Raw genomic sequence first — 17,318 nt, 5'->3', positions numbered from 1 at the left:
ACGAGCATGCGTTCTCTCCTCGTCCTACGGCTTACTCCCACTTTAAATTGTCCATAGGTATGAATGTGGGTGTTTGTCTATGTGTGCCTTGCAATTGACTGGCCCAAAGTCAGCTGGGATAGGCTCCAGCATACCCTTATGGACCCTAATTGAGAACAAGCAGTATAGAAAATGATTGGTTCAATCTTGAAGTTACAAAGTTGGATCGTAAAGTCTCTGTTATTGCTAACTGACCCATAGTCAAGGAGCTTGAGTGGGTTTCTGTGTGGATCTCTTGAGTTTTGTTGGGGGAAAAAGCTCTCGCTTGGTGTGTCTTTTGGTGTCACCTGCTGGCTTGCATGTGTAAATCTCCAGACATTGAGTATAAAACAGATCTGTCTTTTTCAGAATCAGGCCAATGCCGTCATACATCATTCACCACTACATTGTTTAACATTATGGCCAGCAGAAATACCTGAAATCACTTTATACAGGTGTTTCCATATCCTCTATCCTCATAGGTGGTCTTGTGTCATCACGTGTTGAGGAGTCCTTCCTGTGGGAGTGTAAGCAGCTGGGCGCCTACTCCCCCATCGTGTTGCTCAACACGCTGCTCTTCTTCTACACCAAGAACTTTCACTTCACCACCTTGGCACAGCACCAAGGCCTCTCTTTTGCCAACTTTACTTTGTACTCAAAACCTTGCAGTCGAGCCGGCAAAGTCCTCTACCTCAGATACCACCGAAGCTCTGCTGCTACTTCCAGCCGTGGAGAGACAGGTGGGTGTAACTCTTCAGAGCTATTTATCGATAATTAATATAATAATTTGGTGCCAATACACTTACATGTTGCTAAATAAATGGATTCCCGTTCAGATATTTGACTTAATACTTAACTGTAATAAGTAGGGAGGTCTGGTATTACCAACCGACCAATATAAAAATCTGATTGTCGTTTTAATTTTTTGTGATGACGTGCCACATACAGCAACAAGACAGTACAGTCGTCCTTTGATACATCACGATTCGAATATCTCTCCCTCATTCTCACGGTTTTTAAAAAATAAATGAATGATCACTGTTTCGTGGTTGACTATAGCCTATTAGTCCTTGGGGGTGGTATGTTATTGTCTTCTTATTTTGTCCATCCTCACTCAGTGTTAAAGCCATTATTATGTTTAGGATAAATAAATATGAGGATAAGTAGTAAGCTCTATGTACAGTATTGCTAGGTTGAAAGAGTTGGCCGTTTCTTATGTCACTTCAGAGATGCTGTAGCTTGCGCACAAGTGTGGCGCAATTTAATGGAAACAAAACTAGCGGTACTGTCGGAGTGTATGGCAGAAGCATGTCAGACTTGGTGTGAATATATCAATCAAATGCCAAACATCGTGAGGATGGATGAGAGGCTGATGGCAATCTTTTTTATGGTTTTGTCTTTGGATTGCCAATTTTAAAATACCAGTAAGTGTTTTGCTTTTTGCGCATAATGCGGCTCAACCCCAAACACATCACCTGTTTGTTATTCTTTACTTGAATGGAATTAGAAAATATTTTAGTTGTTGTTTCCAGTAGTATACAACTCTACTGCATCATACAAGAGCTGTTTATGTTTATGAATTTTGTTTTTCTACATAAAATGGTCACATACTGTTACTTTACTGATCTTTACAGAACAAATAATATGGTGGGCCTACATGTGTGTATCATTTGAATATGTATGATAATGTAGTGATATGTGACTTTTGTAGTTTTAATCTATGTCAATATTGATCTGACTGTTTTTTGTAGAGCGACAACGAAAAAAGCAGGAACAGGAGGATGTTAACATGGAGATGCCAGAAAATGTTGCCAATCCTCTGCACTGTCCTGTCAGACTCTATGAGTTCTATCTCTCAAGATGGTATGAAACCTACATACATACGTTATGTCATAGAATATAACTGCTCAGAAATTCCTGAATCAGTGGGAAAAGGTACAATAGGATATTATTGCTTTTGATGTTATAAAACCCCTTTTGCATGCAAACATGGGGAATAGAATCCCATACTACGTTGACTGTATCTTGCCACAAAAAGCAGCAGTTTACATCATCTTACACTCCTGTTCTCCAACAGCCCTGCCACAACAGTGAAGAGGACTGACATGTTTTACCTCCAACCTGAACGCAACGTGCATACACAGAGGTAAAAACTATGTTGATATTTTTGCTGTTCTCTCATTCACATTTTCTATGCAACATTGACCATTGGCTGTATTTAAATAACAAAATGTCATTTTGAATGGCAATGTTCTGTAATGTCATACAAGTGGCGAGTCAAAGAAATGATTTTTTATGAGCATCACTCCTGACATTATAATAATATATAAATATATTTAAATCACATGCAGGCTACAAATGGCCTTTGGGCTGCATTTTGGACACCCCTGCCTTAGACTAAGCTGAAGTTTTGTGTGCTACCATGTATAAGGGATGTTTCCAATGCAACATCACAAGTCCTGTTGTTTTATTATAGGAAGTAGGCATAGGAGCCGACAAACATTTTGCTGAAATAATTAACATTTGATTATTATCTTACTTTCTCTTCCTCAGTCCCCACTGGTATACTTCTCATCCATTGCATCACACCATCCTACAGAGCATGCTCACTCGCATCTTGGCGGTCAAAGAGGTTCAGCGGTAACAGGATCAGGATCCACGATTCCCAGTTTACAGTGACAAGCCTTTTTCATAACAGGACAGCAGTCATCTACATCAACATGTAGACGAGCTCTTGATGTGGAGAAACACAATGGCCACGCCTTCGAAGGTAGGACACAGACATTTTGTTGCAGAGAGGACAATTTGAGGAAATCTTCGTTGACTCACCCAAGTGGGCGTGTCCCTCTCCCGAAAATGCATCATGAGTATATATGCATCTGCTACTATTTGAAATGAAAATGGAGTGTTACACACAATCTTATTTTTTATTTCCCATCAATTAGTCAGTCATGAAGCAGAAATCCCATTTTCCATGCATCCCAATGTGTTATCCTGCTGTGGTGGTCCTTGAATACATCAGCAGTATGTTTTGCAGGTCATTTCTTTTGCTTTTGGACTTTTGGAAGCTACCATATGAAGATGGCCCTAAAACTAAATGTCACATAGTGTGGACGACTGAATCAACATGTAACATAAGGAATTGAGCTTTTTCATATTGTCAACCAAACCGTGGTTTAAAGGGATAGTTCGGATAGTTGTATGACATAAGCAGTGTAGTGCATCAACTGTGGCTTTCCCCCAACTTTGTCCCATGAGCCGAGTTCTTGTTGGATTTCGGTGATGAGGAACATAAAAAGTATTTCCCAAGTACTTTTAAACAGAGCAATACATTTTTAACACAGCTTTATTTTTAGACATCCTAGTTTTATTTTGTATGCTTCCAATATTTTAGTTTGCACACAGAAATTAAAATATTCCACAAAAAACAAAAATGCTCAGGGTCAAAATTATTAACCCCTAATAGTCAATTGAATTGACTATTGAATTAGTTATAGTTTTCAACAAGTCTCTCACACTACTTTTGGGCAACCCCAGCCCATTCAGCTCCTCCAGATGTGATGGCCTTCTGACATGGACCTTCTTTTTCACGTCACCCCACACATTTTCAATGGGATTTAAGTCAGGGCAATGACATTCTTTTTGGTCTTCTGGAGATAGTTCTTCACCAAGAGAGACGTATGTTTTGGATCGTTGTCATGTTGGAGGATGAAATGACGACCCAGACCCAGTTTTACTGCTGACTTCTTGAGGTTTTCTTTCAAAATCTCCACATATCTTTTTTTGTTCATGATCCCTTCCACTTTGACAAGATTTCCAGTTCCAGATGCATTGAAGTATCCCCACAAGATAATACTCCCACCGACATGTTTCACTGTGGGATGGTGTTCTTTGTTATTTGGTGTTCTTCCTTTTTTCTCCAAACATAAGCAGTGTCTATATGGCCAAAGAGCTCTTGCTTGGTCTCATCAGACTATAGGACACGCTTCCAGTATGCATAATCTTTCACCAGGTTGTCCTGAGCATACTTAAGTCATACTTAAGGGTTGAAGGTATCTCTTCTTGGTCTGCAACCTCGCAGTCCATTCCTGTGCAGAGCTCTGGTGATTGTCTTCTTTGAGACTACGATTCCTGATGTGACCAAGTCATTCATCAACGTCTTGCCAGTTTTTCTGTGGTCTTTAAACACATCTCTGACTAGTTTTTTTTTGTCCAGGGTCTTTGAAACCTTCCACTTCTTACCTCTGCCAGGCTTGTCCTTGAATCTCAGGATTTTACTTCTGACTCCAGTTCTTGGACACTTGGAAACGCTTGGATAGCATTGTACATTGTTCTTCTGTTATGTGTGCATCAAGTCCAAACTGATTTCTTGAATTTTCAGCATGTTGCTTTCTCAACTAAACCATGTTTTAACTTAATTATTGAGTGAATTCGCCCGATTCAGAATCAGAAAAGGTTTATTGCCATGTATGATCAAACACATACTAGGAATTGTTTTGGTATAGTAGGCGCATACACATCTATTAAAAAAGAATGAAAAATACAAAATATGAAAATACAAAATATACAGAATAACAGTATAAATATATGTACACAGTCTGTTTTTTCTTTGTTATTCCGGAAGTGCAGTCTGATTGTTTTCTTAGAGTCCAAACTGGGCGTTAATGTAACGCATATAGTGAAAGTGTCAAAGTGGCAGGATGAGGCAGAGGTGGGGTGTGAAGAGTGTCAGGTGGGGTTCCGGGCCTTGTTGATGAGACTGACAGCAGACGGGAAGAAGCTGTTCTTGTGGCGTGAGGTTTTGGTCCTGATGGACCGCAGCCTCCTGCCAGAGGGGAGCGTCTCGAAGAGTCTGTGTCCGGGGTGAGAGGGATCGGCCACAATCCTTTCTGCACCGAATGACACGCTGCAGCCTGCCTTTGTCCTTAGCAGTGGCAGCAGCGTACCAGATGGTGATGGAGGAGGTGAGGATGGACTCAATGATGTAGAGGTGTAGAAGTGCACCATCATTGTCTTTGGCAGGCTGAATTTCTTCAGCAGCCGTAGGAAGTACATCCTCTGCTGAGCCTTCTTGATGAGGGAGCTGATGTTCGGCTCCCACTTGAGGTCCTGGGAGATGATGGTACCCAGGAAGCGGGAGGACTCCACAATGTCAATTGTAGAGTCACAGAGGGTGATGGGGACAGGAGAGGCTGAGTTCTTCCTGTTGTCCACAACCATCTCCACTGTTTTTAGGATGTTGAGCTCCAGGTTGTTCAGGTTGCACCAAGTCGCCAGATGGTCAACCTCCCACCTGTAGGCGGACTCGTCACCGTCAGAGATGAGTCCGATGAGGGTGGTGTCGTCCGCAAACTTCAGGAGCTTGACAGACTGGTGACTGGAGGTACAACTGTTTGTGTACAGGGAGAAGAGCAGAGGCGAAAGAACGTAGCCCTGGGGGGATCCGGTGCTGATGGTTCTTGTTCACCTAGCCAGCTTTAAGAACATCACCTGTGAAGTTAAAGCACATCATTTGCACAAACTACTTTTGTGCAAATGACTAAATAAATGATAATTTCTTAAAGGGGGGGATAATAATAATGTCCCTGGTCATTTTAGTTATTTCTTCAATAATTCTGTTTTGGTGTACAAATCTAAATAATTTGTGACTAAATAAAACTAAATGGTGAAAATTCCTTGCTCTGTAAAAAATGTACTTGGGGATATCTTGAAGAAACTTCAAATTTCATGGGGGGGGGCTAATAATTTAGTCCTCAACTGTAGTTCTGGTTAGTTGGTGTGGCCACTTAAGTTGAGTTTGAGTTTCTCAAAGCAATATGCATTCCAAAGATCATTTGCAAAGAAATCAGACCTCACTGTCGCTCGACATTACTTACTACTACTACTACTAGGGAGAGAAAGTAATGCTGAGCCATTGTGAGGTCTGATTTTTTTTTGAAGAGGCATGCAAATGTATTACTCTTTTGAAAGAATATTGTTTTGACAACCCAAACTCTACTGAAGTTGCCCCGTATGTTCCTCATCATCAAAATCTGACCAGAACACGGCTCACGGGAGAGATGGGGATGTAAAAACTATACCTTTCAGACCAAAACCCAGTTAGTCGACTTTGTCATCTGTGTAGTTGTTCAACTCTTAGCTTTTTTATTCCTGAACAATGTTTTTAATATGTATTGTTTCTGCACAAATACTTAGACATGGTTATACCAAGTACTTTTAAGATCATGTTCTCATACATTTTTCTACTGATTTAATAAACATTTCTAGTTTTAGTATGCACATTGACTTTTTAACAACATTGGATCGCTAAATCACAAATAAAAATACATGTGCGCCATAAATCAAGTCATTTGAGGATTACTTCTCTGTATTGGTCACAAAATACGGTTTGTTGACAATAAGGAAAAGGTGCTGTAATGTCACCAGTGGCATGGTTTGGCCCATGTATACAGGGGGTGTGATAATGGAGGAAACTCGCAGTGCCTCTCATCTTTTCATGAATGCACTATTTGACCTGTTACCATTTCTCTCTCGTCCTTCTTGTGGCCTTATTTTCCTTTCAAGACCCATTTTCTGTACCCTGTATATATACACACCCACACAACCATCCCTGTATTCATGTGGTGCTATTATTTTATTCCCCCGTTTTCCATGTATGTTTGCTCTTATATTTTTGAGTATTTTAAATAACGGTCTGTGTGGTTTGAAATTATGTTTGAAAAATTGGCAACCATTTTCAGGTCTATCTGTAAAGTATGTACCATTTTTGTGTTTTTTATTAATTCCTGAGCATTTTATTAGGTCTTCTCTCAAAAGACTAAACATCATTGGGGGGGGACCATGTCTGAACATGTAGTGGATATAAAAAGCCACCATGCCCTTTTTAAAAAGCCAGTGTAATAAAATGACAGGATGAAAACTTTTATGGATTTTTTTATTGTTGTGGAACAAATGCTTGTACAATTTTTTTCAAATGTAAGAAAAAGAGCAAAATACCTGTCATGCATTTTTTTGTTCCCAATTGACTTAGTGAGGAATTACATAAATTATAGAAAACGTGATTCTTCCATAACCGTGCTTTTGACAGGCTTTGCCAAGCATGACTTATTGTGAAATACAAAAATCCTGAGTTTTTCCTCACTAGTCTTTGTTAGGTATGTATTGTAATGTACTGTATGTGAACTGAATACTGAACTATTTTTTATGTTTTCTATACAATCATTTTTTTACATGACATAAGCCTGACATTTTATCAGGGTGGTGTGGACTTGCTGGAACGGATGAGGTGTTTAGATCCAGGATGCAAGACTATTGCTGAAAACATTACCAGATCTGTTTATACAGTGTTTTGTAGTAATAAAAAAAGACCATGACCCACGACACCATGTGGCAGAATCAGGGACCTCCTGTGTCTTTTTGTGAAACAATGCATTGTTTGGTTGACACATGCCAACGATGTATTCACATGACCTGATCGTTCCAACTATCTCAGATCCGTATTGTTGTCATGAGACCTTTTTATTTCAGACCCACCTAAACAGTACAGTATTTTAACACAAGACTCTAAAATGGGAGTGCTGGCTCTATTTCTGTGTGGGCATCATGTCATCAATAGATTCTTCCATCTCCAGCTTTTTCTCCATCTCCACCAGCAGCTTAACACCGTCAACCACCATCTGCAGAAGCTGCACCTCTGAGACGCCCAGTCGGTCAGCGTTTGAGATGTCAAAGATGGCATCGGCATCAGTGTCCGCACCACCTAAGAACAAAAAAAACTTGTCAACTTCGGAAGATGTAGCACAATTTGGGGAAAACTCACCAGTTCTGCGTTTCTCAAGCCTCAGCCTTTTCAGAATCTCATCAAAGTTAGGATGATTTCCCAAGTTTGGTAGTTTAATATGCACACCAGCACGCAGACCAGTGCCCAGGTTGGATGGGCAGGACATAATGAAGCCCAAGTGCTCATTCCACATGAATGCATGGCCTTTCTCCTTGAAAGCAGATTCCACCTTAAAAAAAAAATCAAAATTAACAATCATCTACTGTCAACCAAATAATTTTTGATCAAACCTCTTTGATTCCGCAACAGAAGCAGGAAAATGCCGCCTTCATGTTGCCACCTTTCTCAACGGACATCAGTTTGAGATGATCCTCTTCATTCACCCACACAGAAAATGTCTTGCTGCTGTTGTGCCTTCAAAGCCAAAACACAAATTTAATTTTTATATATCTAAACCCAAATCAAATATTGTTCCTCACCAGATGCCTCTGCCGTCGGGCCAGTCACGTGCAATCCCAGAGGCCAGCAGCAGAGGACACACTGGTTTAGGAAACAGTAAGTGCTGCTCAATCATCTGCTGCTGCTCTTCTTCTGACATGTTCTTCAAGGAGTAATATTTCCCTTGCAGGTCTCCGGTAAGAGAATTCAGAACTGCAGAAAAACAACCAATACTATTTGTAACTACTGTTAACATAGACTATGGTGTTTTTTTTTTAAGTTCTTACCTTCGATTGAGAGCTTCTCCACAAGACGTCTTTCTCCACGAGTGCATTGAGCCGGGAAACAAAAGTCACGAATGCTGCGAATCGCTCGGACACGAGAAATCAGAACATAGTTTGGGTCGAGGTCATCGCCGCCCTAAGAAAAATATCTCATCTCAGGTACAAATCCACATTGTATATCTCATTAATGTAAACATGTGATGTACCACCAAGCCGTCTGGGTTGAGGTCAGTCTTGTGCATGTCTGTTGGCTTATAGCCTCTATGTTTGTCTTCAATCACGGGGTCAAAAAGCTCTTTGAACACCTCATAGGAATCTTCATCTCCAGCCACACAGCCCATTGTCATGGTGAAAGGGTTCCCTGCAAAAGACACATCAGATTGAAGTCCTAACCAAATCGACTTAATCCTGATGCTAATTACCTGGATTGTCTACACCTGGCTGAATGACGCGGTCTATGGTGAAGCCGAAAGAGGTTTTCCGCTCCTTCAGTGTCTTGTATATGTCCAGCGTTAAGACCTTGGCCATGTGGCTGTTATGCATACTGAGATCTGGCAGTTCTTTCTCAGCTGGAAGATTCTTCATCTTAAGTTTGCCAGGCATCAATCTATCAATGGAGCCACCCTTTTCCAGTTTTTTCTCCATCTCCACCAGGAGCTTTACACCATCGACTACGATCTGGACTAGCTGTACCTCAGAGAAGCCCAGTCTGTCAGTGTTGGAAATGTCAAAGACTCCGTCCACAGCAGCTGTGTCCACGCCACCTGGAGGACAAAATGTATTCATTATATATGTATTGCATCAAAAAATAGATGTTATATGTACCAGTTCCACGTTTCTGGAGCCTCAGTTTCTTAAGAATGTCCTCGAACTTGGGGTGCTTGCTCATGAATGGTAGCTTCACGTGGACGCCAGCACGCAATCCGGTCCCAAGGTTGGATGGGCAAGTCAGGATGTAGCCTAGGTGCTCATTCCACATGAATGCTTCACCTTTTGCCTTAATGGCGGACTCAATCTAAAGATCACCAGAAAATCAGGTTATTAAATGTTTATCATAACCATTCAATGTTCACACAAACCTCAGTGAGTCCGGTGCAGAAGCGAGTGAACACTTCCTTCATGTTGCCGCCTTTTTCCATTGAAATCACTCGCAGATGGTCCTCCTCGTTGACCCACACTAAGAAGGTCTTATTGTCATTGTGCCTTTAAAAGGAAAAAACTGCTCTAATTTGCTATTTTCATGCAACGGTTAAGATTTTTACCATCTTACCAGATGCCTCTGCCGTCGGGCCAGTCACGCGCCATCCCCGAGGCTAGCAGCAGAGGGGACACCGGTTTGTCAAACAGGAAGTGGTCATTTATTAGAGCCTGTTGCTCATCTTCGGTCATGTTCTTCAAGGCGTAGTATTTCCCTTGTAGATCTCCACTTAGTGATTCAAGAGCTGCAGGAACACCACAGGGTTAAGTTGTTTTCCCACTTGGCTTCCACTATTGATTTTTTTACCTCCAGTGCAGAGCTGCTCCAAAGCACGTCTCTCTCCACGACTGCAGAGTGGTGGCAGACAGAAGCCACGGATGCTGCGTCCCGTTCTGACACGGGAACTCAGAACATATTTAGGATCAAGGTCATCACCTCCCTGAGATGCAAATAATGTATTTTAGATCAATCGGGATGATTCTGATAAAATGTTACTTTACCCTCAGGTGGTCTGGGTTGAGGTTGGTCTTGTGGATATCTGTTGGTTTGTAACCTCCATGTCTGTCCTCAATCACAAGGTCCATGAGCTCTTTGAAGACTTTGTAAGATTCCTCATCTCCAGCCACACAGCCGACAGTCATGATATATGGGTGACCTGCACAGAGGTGATATCGTGGAGTGAACAGTGTCTACTCTTCAACCAAATTCCTGTACCTGGATTATCCACGCCTGTCTGGATGACATCATCGATAGTGAAGCCATTGGGGGTACAACGCTGCCTCAGCACTTGGTACATGTCCAAGGTCAGGAACTTTGCAATATGGTTGTTGTGCTGACTGAGATCCGGGTATTCTTGCTTTGCCGAAAACACGTTGAGCTCAAGATTGGCCGGCATCAGATCATCGATTGACTCCTCCTGTGCTAGCCTCTTTTCCATCTCCACCAGCAGCTTAACACCATCCACCACCATCTGCACCAGCTGCACCTCAGAGAAGCCCAGTCTGTCGGCATTTGAGATGTCGAAGACGCCATCAACGGCATCTGTGTCCACGCCACCTGATGGACAGATATATTTAAATTTAAGGATTTGAGATATTTAATAAAAAAAAGACTTGACCATGTACCGGTTCCACGTTTCTGGAGCTTCAACCTCCTTAGAACTTCTTCAAACTCAGGGTGCTTGCTCATGATTGGAAGCTTCACATGGACGCCTGCACGTAATCCAGTCCCGAGATTTGACGGGCAAGTTAAGATGTAGCCCAGGTGCTCGTTCCACATGAACGCTTCACCTTTATTCTTAATCAGGGACTCAATCTAAAATGGAAGAAATGTCATGAAAATAGCTACACCATTTTACTCCAGATGTTTCTACAAACCTCAGTGAGACCTCTACAGAAGCGAGTGAACACTTCCTTCATGTCGTTTCCTTGTTGCATGGAGATCACTCGCATATGGTCCTCCTCGTTTACCCACACCAGGAATGTCTTGCTCTCATTGTGCCTTCAAAGAAAACAGGTTTAATATGTTCTCAAACATGTGAGAATACGCTGACGTACCAGATGCCTCTGCTGTCAGGCCAGTCACGGGCCATCCCCGAGGCCAGCAGCAGAGGGGACACCGGCTTATCAAATAGCAAGTGGTCATCAATCAGCTTCTGCTGGTCCTCCTCAGCCATGTTCTTCAAGGCGTGGTATGTCCCTTGCAGGTCTCCAGTTAATGACTGCAGGGCTGAAATCGGAGCGTTTTATTAAGCTAACTCTTATGATATTCACTTTTTAATGTATTTTTTACTTTCAGCTAGGAGCTTCTCCAAAGCGCGTCTCTCTCCACGGCTGCACAGTGGCGGGAGGCAAAATCCTCGAATGCTGCGGCCTGTTCGGACTCTACAGCTCAGAACATACTCAGGATCCAGATCATCACCACCCTTTTTGGGACAAAAGTATTTGTAACTCCGCAGTACAAATATTAACGGATATGATACTTCACAATACCTGCAGATTGTCTGGGTTGAGGTCTGTCTTGTGACTGTTTTTGGCTTTGTAACCTTTATGTCTGGCCTCAATGACGGAGTTCAGCAGTTCCCCGAAGACCTCATATGACTCCTCATCTCCAGCCACACAGCCAACAGTCATGATGAAGGGGTGACCTTCACACCAGAGAAACCCCCAAATCAAAGTCTAATTATTGTTATCTCAAACTGATGATATGTACCTGGATTATCCACACCGGTCTGGATGACATCATCTACGGTGAAACCATTTGGAGTTGTACGATCCTTGAGTTTTTTATACATTTCCAGGGTTAAGACTTTGGCCATGTGGTTGTTGTGCTGACTCAGATCCGGGAACTCATCCTTCACCGTCAGCCCCTTTAATTCAATATTGCTGGGCATCAGGTCGTCGATGGATTCATCCATTTCTAGCCTCTTCTCCATCTCCACAAGCACCCTAATCCCATCAACCAGGATCTGGACCAGCCTCACTTCAGTGAAACCCAGTCTGTCGATGTTTGAGATGTCAAAGACTGCATCCACAACAGCAGTGTCCTCGCCACCTGGTGAAACATTTAGTGACATTAGTGAATTACAGAAACTAAAGTGTCTATTACTTACAGCAAGAACACCACTTGGGCCAAATGTATGTACCCGTTCCACGTTTCTGGAGCCTCAGCCTCTTAAGAACCTCATCAAACTCGGGATGCTTGTTCAGGTTTGGTAGCTTCACGTGGACACTAGCACGCAGTCCGGTTCCCAAAGTAGCCGGGGAAGTCAAGATGTAGCCCAGGTGCTCGTTCCACATGAAAACATGACCTTTCTTCCTGTACAGTGACTCCATCTACAGAAGATGAACAGACCATCAAGATTGATATGTAATTGTATTTGAAAGATTTTTATCATTTTTTCTATGAACCTGAGTGATTCCATTGCACAAGCGAGTGAACACTTCTTTCATGTTGCCTCCTTTCTGCATGGAGATCACTCTCAAATGGTCCTCCTCGTTCACCCACACCAGGAACGTCTTGTTTTCGTTATGCCTGTTTTTAAATAAATACGACTTCACACTTCAGTGTGCTAATGAATTAATAAACGATCTCACCAAAGGCCTCTGCCATCAGGCCAGTCACGGGCCATCCCAGTTGACAGCAACAGAGGAGAAACTGGTTTGTCAAACATGAAGTGGTCAAAAATTAGCTGCTGCTGCTCGGCTTCTGTCATGTCTTTAACGGCACAGTATTTCCCCTGAAGGTCTCCAGTCATGGATTCCAGAACTGCAACAGCAGAAGTTGCTATTATAGTTCCATACTCATTTGCATACAAAATACAGGCCAATTATTGGTAGTTACCAGAGTTTTAAACAAATTTAAGTATGAGCCAATGACAATACTGTTAAGGGAGAAACAATTCCAAACCTTCATGGTTGTGTGAAAGTGATTACCCCTGATTTCCCCTGGTTGCTCTACCCTTAGGAACTGTAATCATATGCAATTTTAGTATGCAGGGCTGTGGACATATTTAGGCCCACATTGTCCTGCTACAGAACCCAAGTCACAAACAGTTGGCCAGACACGAGAGTGTCTGAAGCAACAAAAACAGCCCATGGACCATCACACTACCCCCGTCATATTTTACTGCAGGTATGGTTTTCAAGTCAGATGTAATGGGAATTTACACAGTAAATTGTCTCGTCAACGTGATATTTTCTGGAAAAATTGCGACAAGTTTTTTTGTTCAGCAGTGGTTTTGGTCTTGGAACTTTTTCTCCCTTAATGCAGTTTTTAAATTGTTCAATTCATTTATTTTCTACATTGGCTGGTGACCAGTCCAGGGTGTACCCCGCCTCTCGCCCGAAGACAGCTGGGATAGGCTCCAGCACCCCCCGCGACCCTCGTGAGGAAAAAGCGGTAGAAAATGCATGAATGAATTTATTTTCTACCACTTATCCTCACAAGGGTCGCCGGAGTGCTGGAGCCTATCCAAGCTGTCTACACCCTGGACTTGTCGCCAGCCAATCACAGGGCACATATAGTCAAACAACCATTCACACTCTCATTCATACCTATGGACAATTTGGAGTCGCCAATTAACCTAGCATGTTTTTGGAATGTGGGAGGAAACTGGAGTACCCGGCGAAAACCCACGCATGCATGGGGAGAACATGCAAACTCCACACAGATGGCCGAGGGAGGAATTGAACTCGGGTCTCCTAGCTGTGAGGTCTGTGTGCTAACCACTCGCTCGCCGTGCAGCCTTACTTGTTTGTCATTGACTAATTGGATTCTAAATCAGGTTAGGGGGCAAACACCAGTTATTTCAACAATTTCATTACCTTCGACTGAAAGCTTCTCCAATGCACGTCTCTCTCCGCGGGTGCAATGAGGCGGGAGGCAGAAGCCGCGAATGCTGCGACCAGTGCGAACACGGGAACTCAGAACATAGTTTGGGTCGAGGTCTTCGGCCCCCTGGATGGCAAACAAACAATCAGGATAAACATCCCTGTTGTGGTTGGAGTGAATTACTTTACCCTTAGTTTTTCTGGGTTGAGGTCAGTTTTTTGCTTGTCAGTTGGTTTGTATCCTCCATGTCTGTCCTGAATGACGAGGTCCATTAAGTCTTTATAGACCTCATATGACTCTTCATCTCCAGCCACGCAGCCAACCTTCATGATAAAAGGGTGACCTGCACACAATGTAACAGGAAGTGAAAAGGGACAGCCAGATGAACATCTACAGATAGAATCATGTTTTACCAGTACCAGAATTATCTACGCCTGTCTGGATGACATCATCTATGGTAAAATCATTAGCTGTAGTCCGCTCCCTCAGTTTTTTGTACATATCCAGGGTTAAGAACTTGGCCATGTGGTTGTTGTGCTGACTCAGGTCTGGGAACTCCTCCTCAGCTGTCAGCCTTTTCCGCTCAGGCTCAGATGTGACAGTTTCTTTTACGCTAAAAAGAAATAAAAAAGTGAAGCCAGAACCTACTTCAAACTGAGAATTGGTTATTTGGTCCTACCACTGGGCACTGGGCATGAGGTTATCAATGGGTTCGCCTATCTCCAGTCTCTTCTCCATCTCCACCAGAACCTTGACTCCATTGACCACGCTCTGCACTAGCTCTACCTCAGAGAAGCCCAGTCTGTCTGCATTAGAAATGTCAAAGACTCCATCCACAGCATCGGTATCTACACCACCTGGAGGACAACCAAGCTTCAGTTTACCTTTTTGACCACTTAAGATGAAAAAAAAGGTTCTATGTACCAGTTCCTCGTTTCTGGAGCCTCAGCTTCTTAAGAATGTCTTCAAAATCAGGATGTTTTCCCATGATTGGAAGCTTCACGTGGACACCAGCACGCAGTCCGGTCCCAAGGTTGGATGGGCAAGTCAGGATGTAACCCAGGTGCTCATTCCACATGAATGCTTCACCTTTTTCCTTGAACAAGGACTCCAACTTCAAAGTACCAAATAAATACACTCAATCATCTTATCTTCTCATTGCCTTAACTCTAAAAGATAGTTTTCTCCAAACCTCAGTGAGTCCGGTGCAGAAGCGAGTGAAAACTTCCTTCATGTTGCCGCCTTTCTGCATGGAGATCACTCGCAGATGGTCCTCCTCATTTACCCACACTAAGAAGGTCTTGTTGTCGTTGTGCCTTTAAAAGGGAAATGAGTTATGGACTTCTCCATTTTTATCAAATTTGATGCAGGTCTAAGATTAAACCATCTCACCAGATGCCTCTGCCGTCAGGCCAGTCACGAGCCATCCCCGAGGCCAGCAGCAGAGGGGACACCGGCTTGTCAAACAGCAAGTGGTCATCAATCAGCTGCTGCTGCTCCTCCTCAGTCATGTTCTTCAAGGCGTAGTATTTCCCCTGCAGGTCTCCAGTTAGTGAATCCAGGGCTGAAGAACAGAATTCCACCATTTATCCATCCATCAGACATCTATAAAGGATTCTCAGTACCTTCAACGGAGAGCCTCTCCACCGCACGTCTTTCTCCTCGGCTGCAGTGTGGCGGGAGGCAGTAGCCACGAATGCTACGGCCCGTTCGGACACGTGAGCTCAGAACATAGTTGTCATCAAGGTCATCGCCGCCCTTAAGCACAAGAAATATTTTATAAATCTCAACATCGACATCATCCACGCAAAAATGCTGCCAGACCTGAAGATTCTCAGGCGTGAGGTCAGTCTTATGCATGTCTGTCGGTGAGTAACCTCCATGTCGGTCCTGAATCACAAGGTCCATCAAGTCCTTGAAAACCTCGTATGACTCCTCGTCTCCAGCCACACATCCCACAGTCATGATATAGGGGTGGCCTGCACACATCGATAAATCAAAAGATAGTCAACAATGGTTCTCCAAGTTGTAGTCAAAATCAAAATGAGGTTTTGTATACCTGGATTATCCACGCCTGTCTGGATGACATCATCTATTGTAAAGCCATTGGGGGTACAGTGCTCCCTCAGCTTGTTGTACATTTCCAAGGTCAAGAACCTGGCCATGTGGTTGTTGTGCTGACTGAGATTGGGAAAGTCATCCTTCACTGACCGCCCCCCGAGCTGAAGGTTGTTCATGTCTTCAGATCTAGACAGTGAGGCCACAATTATATATTTGTGATTTTTATATTTTTATGGGGTGCAGACCTCACAGCTAGGAGACCAGGGTTCAATTCCACCCTCGGCCATCTCTGTGTGGAGTTTGCATGTTCTCCCCGTGCATGCGGTTTAATCCCACATTCCAAAAACATGCTAGGTTAATTGGTGACTCCAAATTGTCCATAGGTATGAATGTGAGTGTGAATGGTTGTTTGTCTATATGTGCCCTGTGATTGGCTGGCGACCAGTCCAGGGTGTACCCAGCTGGGATAGGCTCCAGCACCCCCCGTGACCCTCGTGAGGAAAAAGCGGTAGAAAATGAATGATTTTTATGGGAAGGTGAAGTATTTAAATGTGCTTAACAGTTGTTTGAAATTAATCTTTATTGGCAGCAGCAGTTTGAACATTTTTTTTGGTTGCATAAGACGTCTTAGACCTCACCAATACTAAACAAGCAAGGTACTGACTTTACAGGTGGGTTACATTATTAGCAAAATACTGCTTATCCTCATTATATGAGGTAGCCTATCAATACTGGACTTGTTACTTGACTCATCATTCATTTTCTACCACTTATCCTCACGAGGGTCACGGGGGATTCTGGAGCCTATCCCAGCTGTCTTCAGACGAGAGGCGGGGTACACCCTGGACTGGTCGCCAGCCAATCACAGGGCACATATAGACAAACAACCATTCACACTCACATTCATACCGATGGACAATTTGGAGTCGCCAATTAACCTAGCATGTTTTTGGAAATGTGTGCAAACTCCATGGCCCCGGGTGGAATTGAACTCGGGTCCCCTAGCTGTGATGCCAGCGTCCTAACCACTCAACCACCCTGCATCCTCATGAAACATGATTATAATCAAATATCATTGTTAATGTAAGCAAAACAGTGGTAAATATACAAAAGCATAACAGATATTGACTTTCATTCAAATCCTTTTTTTGTCCTCAAAGCCCTCCCGTGTTTATATTTTTCTTTTTAAAGACAATATGAACAAAAT

General features: G+C 43.0%; 6 protein-coding genes across 15 annotated transcripts in view; 1 reads left to right on the top strand and 5 right to left on the bottom strand.

Moving 5' to 3' along the window:
* The window catches only part of LOC131140688 (zinc finger MYM-type protein 4), a 36,199-nt gene extending 28,787 nt beyond the window's left edge, over positions 1-7,412 (top strand). For all 9 annotated transcript variants that reach the window (XM_058091354.2, XM_078795899.1, XM_078795898.1 and 6 more), the window contains 4 exons: positions 501-758; positions 1,770-1,881; positions 2,096-2,164; positions 2,572-7,412. In XM_058091354.2, coding sequence (XP_057947337.2) covers positions 501-758; positions 1,770-1,881; positions 2,096-2,164; positions 2,572-2,662 — 530 coding nt within the window. In that variant the 3' untranslated portion in view covers positions 2,663-7,412. The remainder of the gene's footprint in view (positions 1-500; positions 759-1,769; positions 1,882-2,095; positions 2,165-2,571) is intronic.
* Positions 7,413-7,506: 94 nt separating this feature from the next.
* On the bottom strand, positions 7,507-9,281 carry LOC144901673 (creatine kinase, testis isozyme-like). Its single transcript, XM_078795940.1, has 7 exons — positions 8,943-9,281; positions 8,727-8,881; positions 8,524-8,656; positions 8,278-8,449; positions 8,089-8,212; positions 7,838-8,027; positions 7,507-7,777 (listed from the first exon to the last, which is right to left on the bottom strand). Exons 1-7 carry the CDS (start codon positions 9,163-9,165, stop codon positions 7,602-7,604), a joined length of 1,173 nt encoding a protein of 390 aa, XP_078652066.1. The 5' UTR covers positions 9,166-9,281; the 3' UTR covers positions 7,507-7,601.
* Positions 9,204-10,613, bottom strand: LOC144901721 (creatine kinase, testis isozyme-like). The gene is made up of 7 exons (XM_078796345.1): positions 10,433-10,613; positions 10,219-10,373; positions 10,025-10,157; positions 9,791-9,962; positions 9,600-9,723; positions 9,346-9,535; positions 9,204-9,229 (listed from the first exon to the last, which is right to left on the bottom strand). Exons 1-7 carry the CDS (start codon positions 10,611-10,613, stop codon positions 9,204-9,206), a joined length of 981 nt encoding a protein of 326 aa, XP_078652471.1.
* Positions 10,614-10,639: 26 nt separating this feature from the next.
* Positions 10,640-12,145, bottom strand: LOC144901672 (creatine kinase, testis isozyme-like). Its single transcript, XM_078795939.1, has 6 exons — positions 11,930-12,145; positions 11,710-11,864; positions 11,510-11,642; positions 11,275-11,446; positions 11,095-11,218; positions 10,640-11,032 (listed from the first exon to the last, which is right to left on the bottom strand). The coding sequence occupies exons 1-6, from the start codon at positions 12,132-12,134 to the stop codon at positions 10,640-10,642; spliced, it is 1,182 nt and encodes a 393-aa protein (XP_078652065.1). The 5' UTR covers positions 12,135-12,145.
* A 51-nt stretch (positions 12,146-12,196) lies between these two features.
* On the bottom strand, positions 12,197-14,575 carry LOC144901720 (creatine kinase B-type-like). Its single transcript, XM_078796344.1, has 7 exons — positions 14,464-14,575; positions 14,239-14,393; positions 14,044-14,176; positions 12,814-12,985; positions 12,628-12,751; positions 12,363-12,552; positions 12,197-12,216 (listed from the first exon to the last, which is right to left on the bottom strand). Exons 1-7 carry the CDS (start codon positions 14,573-14,575, stop codon positions 12,197-12,199), a joined length of 906 nt encoding a protein of 301 aa, XP_078652470.1.
* A 136-nt stretch (positions 14,576-14,711) lies between these two features.
* LOC131140687 (creatine kinase, testis isozyme-like) lies at positions 14,712-16,292 on the bottom strand. 2 transcript variants are annotated; one of them, XM_078795938.1, is made up of 7 exons: positions 16,110-16,292; positions 15,875-16,029; positions 15,676-15,808; positions 15,443-15,614; positions 15,243-15,366; positions 14,975-15,164; positions 14,712-14,907 (listed from the first exon to the last, which is right to left on the bottom strand). In XM_078795938.1, the coding sequence occupies exons 1-7, from the start codon at positions 16,285-16,287 to the stop codon at positions 14,726-14,728; spliced, it is 1,134 nt and encodes a 377-aa protein (XP_078652064.1). In that variant the 5' UTR covers positions 16,288-16,292; the 3' UTR covers positions 14,712-14,725. The 2 variants fall into 2 exon arrangements, with proteins under 2 accessions (XP_078652064.1, XP_078652063.1); XM_078795937.1 differs by having other exon boundaries at positions 15,676-16,029.
* Positions 16,293-17,318: the final 1,026 nt, after the last annotated feature.

The sequence above is a fragment of the Doryrhamphus excisus genome, linkage group LG14 (genome assembly GCF_037039965.1).
Source record: "Doryrhamphus excisus strain RoL-2023G ecotype Guam linkage group LG14, RoL_Dexc_Guam_v1.1, whole genome shotgun sequence".
Classification (NCBI taxonomy): Eukaryota; Metazoa; Chordata; class Actinopteri; order Syngnathiformes; family Syngnathidae; genus Doryrhamphus; species Doryrhamphus excisus.
This window is presented reverse-complemented; position numbering and strand designations above follow the sequence as displayed.

Bases quoted from the DNA above. Each gene is read 5' to 3' on its own strand.
- LOC144901721 (XM_078796345.1), bottom strand. From the start codon at position 10,613: ATGCCGGCCAATCTTGAGCTCAACGTGTTTTCGGCAAAGCAAGAATAC. The intron at 9,536-9,599 runs GTTTGTGTGAAC...GGTGATCTTTAG, and splicing joins TCTGCACCGGACTCACTGAG to ATTGAGTCCGCCATTAAGGC. The intron at 9,230-9,345 runs GTACATATAACA...CAACACTGACAG, and splicing joins GCTCCAGAAACGTGGAACTG to ACTGGGCTTCTCTGAGGTAC.
- LOC144901673 (XM_078795940.1), bottom strand. From the start codon at position 9,165: ATGGAGAAAAAACTGGAAAAGGGTGGCTCCATTGATAGATTGATGCCT. The intron at 8,882-8,942 runs GTAATTAGCATC...TGTCTTTTGCAG, and splicing joins GCCAGGTGTAGACAATCCAG to GGAACCCTTTCACCATGACA. The intron at 8,657-8,726 runs GTACATCACATG...TATTTTTCTTAG, and splicing joins TCAACCCAGACGGCTTGGTG to GGCGGCGATGACCTCGACCC.
- LOC131140687 (XM_078795937.1), bottom strand. From the start codon at position 16,287: ATGAACAACCTTCAGCTCGGGGGGCGGTCAGTGAAGGATGACTTTCCC. The intron at 15,165-15,242 runs GTTTGGAGAAAA...GGTACTTTGAAG, and splicing joins TCTGCACCGGACTCACTGAG to TTGGAGTCCTTGTTCAAGGA. The intron at 14,908-14,974 runs GTACATAGAACC...GTTGTCCTCCAG, and splicing joins GCTCCAGAAACGAGGAACTG to GTGGTGTAGATACCGATGCT.
- LOC144901720 (XM_078796344.1), bottom strand. From the start codon at position 14,575: ATGGCCAAGTTCTTAACCCTGGATATGTACAAAAAACTGAGGGAGCGG. The intron at 14,177-14,238 runs GTAAAGTAATTC...TTTGCCATCCAG, and splicing joins TCAACCCAGAAAAACTAAGG to GGGGCCGAAGACCTCGACCC. The intron at 12,217-12,362 runs GTACATACATTT...AAACATCGACAG, and splicing joins GCTCCAGAAACGTGGAACGG to ACTGGGTTTCACTGAAGTGA.
- LOC144901672 (XM_078795939.1), bottom strand. From the start codon at position 12,134: ATGGATGAATCCATCGACGACCTGATGCCCAGCAATATTGAATTAAAG. The intron at 11,447-11,509 runs GTAAAAAATACA...CTCCGATTTCAG, and splicing joins GGAGAAGCTCCTAGCTGAAA to CCCTGCAGTCATTAACTGGA. The intron at 11,219-11,274 runs GTACGTCAGCGT...TTTTCTTTGAAG, and splicing joins CCTGACAGCAGAGGCATCTG to GCACAATGAGAGCAAGACAT.